The sequence below is a fragment of the Camponotus vicinus genome, unplaced genomic scaffold, assembly GCF_025532165.1.
Source record: "Camponotus vicinus isolate PSW18456_S1 unplaced genomic scaffold, iyCamVici1.0 SCAF_9, whole genome shotgun sequence".
Classification (NCBI taxonomy): Eukaryota; Metazoa; Arthropoda; class Insecta; order Hymenoptera; family Formicidae; genus Camponotus; species Camponotus vicinus.
Window position 1 is genome coordinate 4,885,004 of NW_028141981.1, and position 13,104 is coordinate 4,898,107.

At 34.0% G+C, this 13,104-nt stretch overlaps 2 protein-coding genes across 2 annotated transcripts in view; one reads left to right on the forward strand and one right to left on the reverse strand.

The window, feature by feature from the left end:
- Positions 1-13,104, forward strand: part of Ksh (transmembrane protein 167A-like protein ksh) — a 52,165-nt gene that overhangs the window by 17,384 nt on the left and 21,677 nt on the right. The window lies entirely within an intron of this gene.
- Positions 1-13,104, reverse strand: part of LOC145976716 (lachesin) — a 45,543-nt gene that overhangs the window by 16,406 nt on the left and 16,033 nt on the right. Inside the window, exon 3 of the mRNA XM_083108037.1 lies at positions 3,511-3,608. Within this exon, the coding sequence (XP_082964163.1) occupies positions 3,511-3,608 (98 nt within the window). The remainder of the gene's footprint in view (positions 1-3,510; positions 3,609-13,104) is intronic.

Here is a 13,104-nt window from a genome sequence, read left to right on the forward strand (position 1 = left end):
TTTCCCCTAACAACATGTAAACTTTAGAAGTTTATTAAATGATGTATACGCAATTCTGTGTATAATTGCATAATTAAAACAAATCTAAAATAATTTCAAAGGGAATAAAAACTATATTTGAAATTAATATTTATGAAAAGAAATACGTATTTATCTTAAATGATATCGATAGAAAATATGTGTCTTTTGTAATAAACTGTTATTCCTGTGAATATAAATAAAATTCCTCGATAAAAATCGAGAAATTAAAATTTGAGAAAGAATTTTACGATCCTTAATCAATGCGAGCAATATTCATAGAAAATCGCGCAGTTTCTTTTTCTCAGACAATATGTTTGATAACTTTATTCTACATTTGAGAAAAATGCATGTATATATACATATTTGATTCCGTTTTTGACACTATAGTGTTAAATATGCGTAAGAATAAAGTGCTGAAGTCTTAATTAGCGACGTGTTAGCGACAAAGTAGTTATGCATCAGTATGAGTTACATACCTGCAACTTTAGTTTACAATGGACGTTAAGTTCTCAGTTGCTGGTACACATGCTTCTTGCGATGAATATAAATGGGCTCGCGATAAATAACCATTTCACCCATTTTTCGCATTTCGGAGACAGCAATTTTTTGCTACAGTTTACAACAATATGATTTAAATTTATATTTTGAACTATTAATTTTTTGAGTCTTCTCTGCACATGTCTGCATGTCCAATATTTTTTTTTATTAATATATAGTACAATATAATATTATATATATGCAATTTTTGTTTTTTTCCTCTGCACTGACGTATGTACACTTTTCTACTTTTAATAGATAAAATCTCAAACGATGCAAAATTGTAATAAAAAGGTTGAAATCCTTTTACGATGTTTTACATTGAATTTTACATTAATAACAAGCATCAAACTTACAAGTACGCTAAAAGATATTCCATTATTGCAACGTTTCTTTGTAACTACGGAAAATACATGCATAAAGCTCTTTTATTACTGTCTATCCGTGGTGTACAAATATGCGAGTCTGTTTGCCGACGGGCCATAGTTCTGGGGATGTGGTGGAGTGCATAAAAATAGCGCATGTACACGTATAAAAAAGTATTAGCTGCGCGTGTACACCGAACGGGCAAACAACCATTGCCCAGAGTGTTTTTGGACCAACCACGAAGTGTATTCGATTTTGTTGTGTCTGTGTAAAATTACACTGATAAAAAAAAGAAAATAATAAAAATATATATATAACGGGGATAATTCGCGCATGAAATCTCGCGATTCGTATCGCAAAAGCATATTGCTGTTTTATCCGCGTATATATCTTATATCTAGAATAAATTACTGGATCGTAAACTATAAGATGCCGTAGAATAAATTAAATAAGATAATTATACTGGCTGGAAACATTAACGCCACGGCAGTATTGCAAGAGTCAGAGTATTAGAGTATTATACCGCCCAAACATTTAATTAAGCTACTTAGATGCGATTCGACTGTCTGCAGATGCGAAATGTTATTTAACAAGAAAAGTCTGTAAAATATATGAAAAAACGACCTGTTAATTTTTTGTTGGCAATCGCGAAGTGGAATATAACCAATATGAATGTTTTTTTTTTGTAAAATTTGAAATTTGGATTTTTACATTTATATGACTATTAGTTTTTTTTTTTAATTTTTTTCTGTTATTTCTGTTATTTCTGTTATTTATTTTTTCTTCCATTAAGCGCAACAATATGAGAGAGAAAAATTGTTCTATATTTATTCTATTCAGTTGAAAACTGGTTATATTTATTTTATTTTTCTATGGTCTTATATTTGAATAGATATTAATTATTTTTGAAAAAAAGAAAGTGACATAATTTTATTAATTAATTTTTATATATTTTATATATTTTTCTATCATTATACATATTATGTTATTTTCGTATAAGTTTAGCGTTCTCGCTATATTTTTTATATTTTATATAAACGAATAGTCAATACATATTAGACTTATTTACTTTACTTTTTATTAAATTAATATTACATTTATTACATATATATAACGAATTTTTATTCAATAAGATTTTATTAATTATATTTTTATATTTCATATTTAATTTTATATCATTTTTTACAAGATTAAAATGCTGCTTTCCTAATTATCGTACATTCATTTTTGTATATTTTTGAATAAATTTTACTTTCGTATTATTTGATCCGCTATTTTGCCGTTATTACATGTTTTATTTTCTGTTCAATATCCAACTGTAACGCTTTCTATAAAAATCGAGTAATTTTCTACTCTCTTTTTGCGGCGTTGCTATAATCGACGATCAATTGAGATGCATTCATTCGGGGTTATAGATTAGTAAGGTTAATTCGGCAGCATACAAATTTTCCGTTATCAAATTTTATTTTACAAGCGGTCACATATGTGGTGTTAAAAGCGCCATGGTTAAAATAACACAAAATAATGGCGATGCGCTGACGCGCGAGCTTTAACGCATTTATTCGCATGTCAAGCTTTATCCCGGGAAAAAATCACCGGCGCAATGTTCATGGGAATTGTTCGACGAATCATATACCGCACGATTCGCTCGTGTGCGCGCGTATGGTATGACTTTAAGCTAATTAATCGATTTATGCGCGATATATATTATAAGCGCGCTCAATGCTGCGCTCGATAGCGAAAAGCTTGAGAATGGCAATTTCGATATTCTGCGAAAAATAAACATTTGTATGTGCCACTAGCAGGCGTTTACGCGTGGCTTATTGAATATACGCTATACATTTGCATTGTAAATTGCCGTGCCGAACATATATTGCATGAATCGCGTCGGGTGCCTTGTTATTCTTCGCTCTCTTTATTTTTCGAATATTACTAGGGAGACTTCAACGTGAAATGCATAAAATTGTTTCCATGCTCGGTATTAAGCACTTATCTTACTAAACCGAGGCAACTTAATCTTCAGATACGAGCAAGAAAAAATTATCCTGAGATAAGTCGGGCATTATTGAATTTCTCGTATGTGCTTAAATAATGTATATAAAATAAAGTTTCTATTTTCATATTTAATGCATACGAAATGAAATTGGAGTGAAACTTTCTTGGTGCAACGAAAGAACGAGAACTCTCTTTTGATCAGTTATTTGCCCGCGCGATTCTAATAAGAATGACATGTACATTTAATGGTTTCCTCTTAGTTTAACGACCCCGAGGTGCATTACCTCGACTTATTTCGAGCGGAAAACTCGCGCCCGATTCACACCCGCGGAAAAATACAGGAAACGGCGGACGGAGAGCGCGCAAAAAGGCACCGGTACGCTGACATCTGCCAGAGCCAGTCCGGAGCGACCCATTTATTTCCACGGGATTACCCGAATTTCAGATTCCCTTATCGCTCTGGCAACGCGCGCGCTTATGCGTTCTCCGAGCCGGCTCTAATTAGCGCCCGATGCTCGCTCTCCCGCGAGCGCGGCGGCATCGCGCCGCCCGCTGCCGTTTCTTGCCGTTGAAAATTCACCGGCTGCTTACCTTGTAATTTCCCACTTTCCTGATGGTACAAGAGAGAGCAACCTCTTTGCCGATGGCGGCGGTCACATTGCCGATCGGCTCGGAAAAGCTCGGCACATCTGCGAACCGAAAGAAGCCTTGCATTAATGCTTTTAATTAAATTCAAGCATCCTGAGATTCTTTATTCGCATAACGTGACTCCTTTGTGATACCTTATAAAAATTCCATCGAAACTTTTTTAAACAAAATTCTAAAAGGGAGGATTAATGCTGCTCTCTCATTTATGTTTCGAAATAGAATGTCCGGATAAAAGTTGAGCTGTGTTGTACAGAACTTGTTGAAACTCTTACGAACGCAATTTTAATGACATTCCTTGTGGCAGATGCAGAGCAATTTTTTAGCCAAATATTTGAGGCAGATTATCGTATTTGGCATTTTTTTAATATTCATTATTATTGGATTATCTTGGTTATCATTTCTCTTGGTAATGGAATGGCAAGTATTAAAATTTTGTACCGCTCTTCAAATATGTGGACTGACAATGAGTATAAAAGTTATATTTGGAATTATCAAATTATATGATGTTGTTCGTTCGCTGAATATTTTATTGGAAATATTTGTAGAGAAATATTCTACACAACAAAAATATAATGCAATAAATAAATATATAATATCGCGATGTAAAAATATCAAGATTGAAAACATCAAGATTGAAAACATCAAGATAACTTTAAATAATTCTACTAGTACTTCTCTATGAAAAAAACATTGTTGTTTATAAAATATTCCGATTGCAAATATCGTAAATTATAATTATCGCTAATGATTGTTACATTGTGTATACGTTATGCAATAACATCTCTGCGCGACATATTTAAATAATAATAAATAAATATTTTGCGATATATTCATTGATATTTTGATCATATGTACAGAAATGATATGTCACGTCGAGATTATGAAACTAATATTGCTAGTTCAATTTATATTATTCCGTGTAATGTAAAATAATATTTTAAAAATATTTAGCCTCGTATAAATATATTATTATATGAAACTTAACGCGTGCATTGCTTTGACATGTATTTAATGCCACTCGAAGCGAATGCAAGCACTTCGATGTTCATGATTCGTTATTCTCGTTAAAGTACACGTGACGGCGCAATAGCGACGATTAACGGCTTGTTGACGCGTATAATACCATATTTCGAACGGTGAAATATAGTTTTAATTTCCTGTCAAGCCTCAAATTGCAGCTCGTTGACATAGATGACGATGCGCCGAGTTGTTCCATGCATAAGAATCGTGATACGGGTTACAAGATCGATATAAATATAATAATGAATATTCATCAAAAAAACGCCAACTGTGAGAGACGTTGATGAATTCTTCATGACAATAGCGTTAATCTAAAATATATTGTGAATACCTCGTTCGTGGTTTTCGTGAACATACATGTTTACAATAAGCTCACGCGCGCTCGCATATGTGCATCTAATGCAAATGCCTCATACAAAGCGGTGCGAACATACCATAGCTTACAATGTGCTTCGTACATTGCCACGTAATCTAAGCATGAAGATAACGAAAGGAATTACACATTTATCAACTATATTAGAATCACCCAGCGAAAATTTGCATGATATATTACAAAAGTGTCATTTAATTTCCGATTACGCCATTAAGATCTGAGAACTTCAACTGTCACATCTGGTGAGTAAAATCATAGAACTGTTAGTGAACTCGCCCCTTCCACTTGCGAATGTGTAAAATCTCGCGTAAATGTCATGTTGGTGTGGAATCTCATTGTTTAATGTTGAAAAGACTTATGTGATTTTTCAACAAGTATTTTCACGTAAAAAGTTTTGCTCTTATCATCTTTCCATCTCTAGAGGAAAATTACGTAATTGATCTCCCCAGTTCTCCAATTTTCCTGTAATAAAAGAATCTAGAGATTCATCCCTCTTGATTCATCCTTCCCGCTCTCGAGAACAATGCACTGGCTTTATTTTACGAAAGCACCGGCGATTCTTTCCACCCGGCAGGAACCGTAAAATCGAGCCGACGAATATGATGCGAAGGAAAAAAGTGCAAGTCGAAGTTGCAAGTATTACGAGGCGCTACACATTTTTATAAACGAAAAACCGTTCTTGTCGGTAACATGGTGAAGACGGGAGATCCGAGAAAAAACGAAAAGTTTAAACAAACAACGGCTACATCGCGCACAGACACGTGGTGCGATATTGAAACACGCGCGAAGTCAAAGTTTGCAAATACTGTCTCATCGCCGAGTCATGCTTTTGGACGATGCATCGGGCGCACAGCATCCGGCAGCATTCCCGATGCCTCGCGGCTGCATCGAACAGAAGCCGCGACTACAATCTGCCGATCGACTAAACCGAAGATGCGATATTGCCAGATATTTCGAGATATATCAAAATTGTATTTGAATCCTTGCGGCTGTTTCATAGGTAGCAAAGCGACGAGACGAAAGCCCAAGAGTTAGATGTGTCAGAGAGTCACGGGGACGATCTCTGCAAGCATAGAATATCGGCGCGATATTATGATAAGATATTCACTGACAGAAACAGGAGCGGAAAGGAATTTTTAGCTTCTACCACCATCCCCGCGACCGTATCTAGAATGTAATATAAGGAGACGTGGGGGAAAATAGCGATGTTACCCGTCTCGAGTGGCCTCGTCTGCGGGGGTGGAACGAGGAGATGAAGGGAGGAAAGGAGAAAGAGAGAGAAAGAGAAGGAAAGAAAAGTTACCAGCAAGAAGCAAAAACGAAAGATCGAAAGAGAGAGAGGAGGAAAGAGCTGCAGCGATCCCCCTCTCGAGAGGGATAATGCCACGAACGATGGCCGTATATGTGTGTGTATGTGGATTCGCGCATGCACACTCGTACTGGTCTTATTTTATGGCGAAATTATTCTGAGAGAAAAATAATTCAATCTCGCAGCACATAGGTTACGGTAGCCGGCATCCACGCTCCTGTATTCGAATATATTGGTCGCACTTGCGGATTCGAAATGTCGATCGAAGAACGAACTCGGCTTTTACTTTCGGTTCTCGATATTGGCGCATATCGATAATTATATGAAAAATGAAAAGACGGACATGGCTCGTCAGAAAAATTGATTGCATCGCTTGTTTTGCTGTATCTTATATTTATGAGACGAGAACAATGATACGAATGTGCGATAAATTGTATATATTTATGCGGCACGCTCGACCTCGATTTTTAGGTATTTTTTTAACATTATTATAAAAGAAATTATTTATGCACATTTGAAGCAAAATTTAAAAGCCGCTTGGAATGATGGCGCAATGCGAATTTCTAGTTCGGGTCAATTTGTTCAGATGCTCGATTTTACGTATTATAGTATAAGATGATTGTAAAAATGTAGTAAATAATACATCTTTTAGAAAAATCTTTACTTTGAATATACGTAATTTATAATACAGTATTTTTAAATACATGTAAAGAAAATAATATAATAAATAAATATTTCCAAAAAATTATTTGAAATATCACAAAATTATTTCGGATTTTTAAGCAAAAGAGAACATGTGCACGTACAGTGTTTTATACAGAAATCCTATATAGCAATCGAATATAGTTAAAAAACCAGGTATCAGATTTCGCAGTTGTACTACGAACAATTCAAAATCGTTATTACTCGTAATTTAAAAAGCGTTGATTAAAAAAATTTTTTTAAAAATGTATATTAAATTGACAAAAAATATCGAAACTTGCAAAACATGTAAAGTAAAATGATGTCGGAAAGCTTTCTCTCGAAATATTTACGAATTTAAAATATTATTTTTCTTTTATATTTAACTTTTAGCGCGTGGTATTTAACATGGAAATATTTTAAAAAATATGGATCTCTCTGAATATGTATGTTAAATGAAAATTACTGATATAGAATTAAATCAGATAAAGCAATTAATGAACATGTTAAATTAAAATTATTTCCTATTCACAATACAATGCTTATATTATAACATAATTTTAATTTAACAATAAGTTTTAACAAGTTTTTATTTTTATAAAGTTAATGCATTTTATATTGATTTTATACAACATATATATATATATATATATATATATATATATATATATATATATATATATTTTGTTTTTACAATTTGCTATTTACATTCATCACGATCGAGATCGTTTGTAAGCTATCGGCAAGTGCGGTAGAGAATAAAAATAGTAGCGGTCAGTAGTAAAAGTGAGGCACGAATCAGACGCGGCATCGTTATTCCCTTCCGCATCGTAAAATACGTAACTACGTTAGCGGCTTTAAGCAATCGAGATTCGAATACGATAAAACGGTTGTACTGTTTCTATAGCAGCTTCTCTGCGGGAAGTCTCCGGCGAGAAACTTGATATCAAAATAAATGGGCGTACCGTATCGCGCGACGCTGTAAAGAATCTGAGAGAATTCGGGCGTGTACGACGTTAAACCAAACAATATTGTACTCGTGATACATGTGAACACATTAGGTATCCCAATCGAGCTATAAATCCGTCACATCGCAGAGCATTTTTTTTTTCTAAACGCATAGTATATAAATAACTGCGAAAGTAATAAATCTCTCGCACAATTTTTGCAAAATCATTTAGTTTTTCGACAGGATTGTCATTTTTTGAATGATAGAAATAGAGTTGATTGGAAAAATTATAACGGTATGGAAGAAATTTAAAAGTGGAGAGGTCAATGCGATTCATGAAACTTCATGAATATAATTTTAAACGTTATCAAAGTGAAAGAAGTTATCTAGCAAGTGATAATTGTACCTTTCTGTCCTCTAGAATTATACATTTTCATTCGATAAATATTCTTCCTTATTATTCATAAGTTTTGAAAGTGAACTTATCGATCTAATGAATTAAGAACATCAGCCAAAAGCATACTGAGAGTCAATAGTGTTTCATCATCCGTGAATTACACGATATTTCGATAGGTGAACGGTTAATCGAATCGGTTAACTGTGTAACGGTGGTTAAAAATAACTGAAGAAGAAGGGCCAATATCTGCTATACACTATGTACGCGCGCGAACAATAACTTTACCGAGTTATCGCAGTTTTCACATCGATTGTAAATACCAGATAGCTCCTATATGCGCGGAATTTTCGCGAATCGAAATAAAATAGAGGGACTGAACGAGATTGAGTTGCGATCAAAGCCGATTGCCAATATTTGAAAATAAGAGAGAGATCGAAATTCACGCGTGACATTCGCGATGTCTATACAACAATAACACACATTCTAGCTTAGTTTCTGCGCGCGCTGTGAACATAAATCTTGAAGAGCGCCTTACACACGGAATTTTTGAGTTTGAGAGAGACGCTGGAGAATAGGTCCTAAGATCGAAATCGGCCGGCAACCAGAGAAAGAGGGTAGGAGGTGAAGACTCGCACATCGATGTTCGACAGGACGAAATATCGCCCGACGTATTTCAGAGATCTTACGGACACACCATCCACTGGCGAGACGTACCGACACGTAGAGATACCAAGAGTTGCACCAAGAGTTGCAGGCTGAAAGATGGAGAAATGTTTCTATACGTGTCGATGTAGCTACACGATGTTCCCGTGTCGTGCGGACAGGTTATCGTGAATGGAGAATCGCGGAGCCGAGATGCGCCGATACTTTTTGCCGCTATGCATGAGAGAAACGTGTGTTCCAGCTACAATGCACGCTGCAAGATCATGTTTTCGACAAATGATCCTCTTATTTCCATCGTGCATCTTATGCAAAATGCACCGCATGCATTAGAACCAATCGCTATCGAGATGTTTAAAAATAGATTTGGGTCTATGGAAAATCATTTACAATTCTACTGCTCTAATTATTCATAAAAATAAAATATATAATGATATATACTAAAATAATATATATAAACATATTCTTTTAGTATTATTTAAATTTAAATTTTAAAATAAATACGAAATACACACACAATCACAAATCTCTTTATAAATGGCTATTTCTCACATTTTATTTGTATGTAAATATATCACGATGTGTCATATTTGTACTACATGTTCTCAATATATTAAGAAAGTGTTAAGAGGATTTAAGTTTAAATTAGCCTACAAGTATAGTAAATTTAAATCCTCTTAACATATAGCTTAAATCTTCTTAATATATCAACGGATCGACAAGAAATATTATTAGCAGTTATGATACGGTGAGAAATTGACAACACGATAACAACGGTGAGAGCATATCGTGTAAAATTGATTTCACTCGTTCACCACGTTATATCGGAAAACTGACGACGTTAGTTTATTGATAAAAGCAAAATAAAAATGACTGTATAATGTCCCATGAAATTGATTTAATTCTTTTTTAGATTATATGAAAATATGAAATATTTTAAAAATTCATTGAAACTCTTCGATAGTTTAAAGCTTTTAGTTGCACTATAATGGATTCATTTATATACCATTTTATATATAAAAAATATTGATTAATTGGACGAAAAACATCTTTTTTTTACAGAAAAGTAAGAGATTAAATGTAATTAACTTATAACTTAATTATTAATATCTTTAGAGAGAAAATTTTTGCGTTTCAAGAAATTAATAAAAGTAATTATAAAAGTAATTACGTTGCAAACGTCCACATCAAAAAGCTTCGATATGTATATTTAGATATTATTACATACAATAAAATAGCGTGACAAATTTTAGTTCTGCGAGCATAAATCTATTAATATAGCGACAACTAAACGTTCCAACAGCAGTGGGAACGAGCAGCACGCAAAATTTGAATCTTTATCTCAATAGAGCGAGTACAAGCCGAATGACGAAGTCTATCCCACGTTCTATGCAAATTTTATCGTACTTGGCATGCTAACGCCTCGCCTTAAATCGGTCCGCGATCGCTAGCCCAGCATTAATTGTCAACTATTCTCTCGCCTCGTCTTCGACTCCTTAGCACTCAAATTACATTGTTGCTGTGTGACAGGCGGGATGTGTATATTGTGTTAAGTTAATAAGAACAGCCGTGGACAATCGGGATGAATCGGGGCCATTAATGCCCTGAAGGAGAGAGCCTCGAGAAAGTGATATTTTCTTTAAACGAGAGTTTAACAAAGTTCCCGGTTATTACGACAGAATAGCCAACTTCCGTGATAAGAGGAGTACAGAGGGTAGAAACGCGAGACGCGGCCAACTTCTCGTTTCCCTAGAAGGGTAAATATTTCTCTTTTCCTTTTTCGGTGCGCGCGAGGCTCAGCAAATTTTTATCTCGAGCGAAAGCATTAATTTGCGAAAAAACGATGAGAAAACCTTGGAAGTTTGGCTGCTACGCTTACGACGACGACGACTACGACAGCGATGGTCTTTACTTCTCGCTTCGTTGTGCTCTCGTGTCGCTCTTTTAAAGACAACTTAACTTAACTTTCATTACGAAACTTCGGTATCATCTTGCATTTATCAAACCCTCTAACGCATTTGGCGAATATTTCTCGATATACTGTGTCAATGTCATCTTTAGCGGTACTATATAGAATTTATAGAATATTTGATAAAAGAATATTTAATAAAATTTTTGATACAATATGAATTATATAAAAATTGATAAAATATAAATTTTCCGATAAATTTATTGAAATAGTTTTATTAATATTTGCGTAATTATACGATATTTGACGATTGTAAATAAAAAATAAAACAGTATTGCTTGTGTAATTAATATCCAATTTATGACAGAAATGCAGCGATAATTTTGGTTTTTAATGTAACTTTAACAGAAGAATACGCATCTTTGAGCAATACAAAATATTTCTCCAATACTCACATATTAAAATATATAATAATGAACTTGTGCTTCTAGGCAAATATTTATAACCGCGTTTATTTTAAAGCCTCGACATTGTTGGATAACCGATGTCTTTGCTACACTGTTTATATTATTCATAAGAAGATGTCTCGTAATACTCTGCAGTCAAATTAAGGCACGAAGTTTCATAAGAAGCTATCGTGACGCAACATATTCATGCGTGTTAAATTAATTAAGGTATCTCATATAAGTCTTTCACATAATTACACCGTGAATATGATTTATGTTATTTTTTTAGCTGTGAAAAAACTCAAACTCATTATTTTGATCGTTTGCCGTTACTTCTCATATAAAATAATATATCAAAACATTTGTGTATCATTGTATATCATGTTCATGACATAACTAATGAAATGTACATTGAAATACCAATTTATATTACGCAACAATCGATATAATTGCGCATGTGTTACTGCGCGAAATTTTCGTAGAAGACTTAATAACGCAAAACGCAATGTACGACGCGCGATACTGCGATTGACGCATAAAGCGTAATTATATAGAACTTAGATTAATAAATACGAGCACGTCGGCTTCGCGGAAGAAGCCACCATCTGCGTGCAACGTTTAAAGTCTCATTTAACCTCGTCGTCGACTGATTGTAACGCGTTTACGACTGCTTATTAAAATCCATTGCGGCACCAGACTCATTTTCGAAACGTAATACAGCATCTACTATGGTTGTCTTCATGAATGACGTATATTACGCTTGTAAACATTTTTCATCATGCATGGATATAAAAGCTGAATTCAGTCTTCACTGCAAATAAATTTTTTTAACATTGTATGACGCCATGTCTTTTCAGTTGCGCGGTTTTAATAATATTAACGAGGTTCATAAAAAATGAGAATAATAGAGATGCTCGGAATAAAAATTGATGTGGCGCCACATCTAGTAAAATTTGAAGACAAAAAATAGAAATCTGGAAGTTCGTACATTTTTTAAAAAGTCATTATGAAATAATGAATAAGTATAGTACGGAAAATGATGTTTTGTAAATGGAAGATTGCTCTTGACATGCGAAAAAGTGGAACGATATTAATTAATATACTTTATATTCTTTACATTCACTTTTCCTTAGATAGACTTTTTAATTATGAGAGCATTAATTTCTTCTTATAGAATAGCCCACAATGTGCAATATATATTTGATTTCTTTCTTAAATATTTCTACTTTTATTTTAGAGTTTCCTGAATTTTCTGTGCGCGTGTTGTTTCATATTTTCCTTGAAACTCTTATTCGCGCGCGCTCTTCCATATTTATCTCAAACTTTTCTCAATATAAATATGATGCTAGCAAAATCGCTTTTTTAAACTTTACTTAAACTCTTCGTGAGATATAAGGTAAATGTTCAATGCATCTTTATAATACAATAAAATTATTTTCTAATAAAAAATCGCGTCGGGCGTATTATAATGAAACACATAACCTTCCATTGTTACATTGCAATTTATTTGCCAGTTGGAATTTCGTTATTAAATTTAAGCGATATTTTTCGATATACATGACACATATGTGCATTTTTGCATTAAGCTTTTTACATACACGCACAAATGGCGAGCTTAACGCTTTTTCCAAAAGAGGATTTGTTTGATGTAGCCATAGCTGGCAACTGTTAATGCTGGAAGAGTAGATAGTTAAATAATGCTTTTTTACGGGGGAGCTAGTCTTGTTGTCATAGGTGAGTAACAACGACTATATAGCGCATGTCAAAGCGAAATGGCGGCCGCAGTGTGGAGA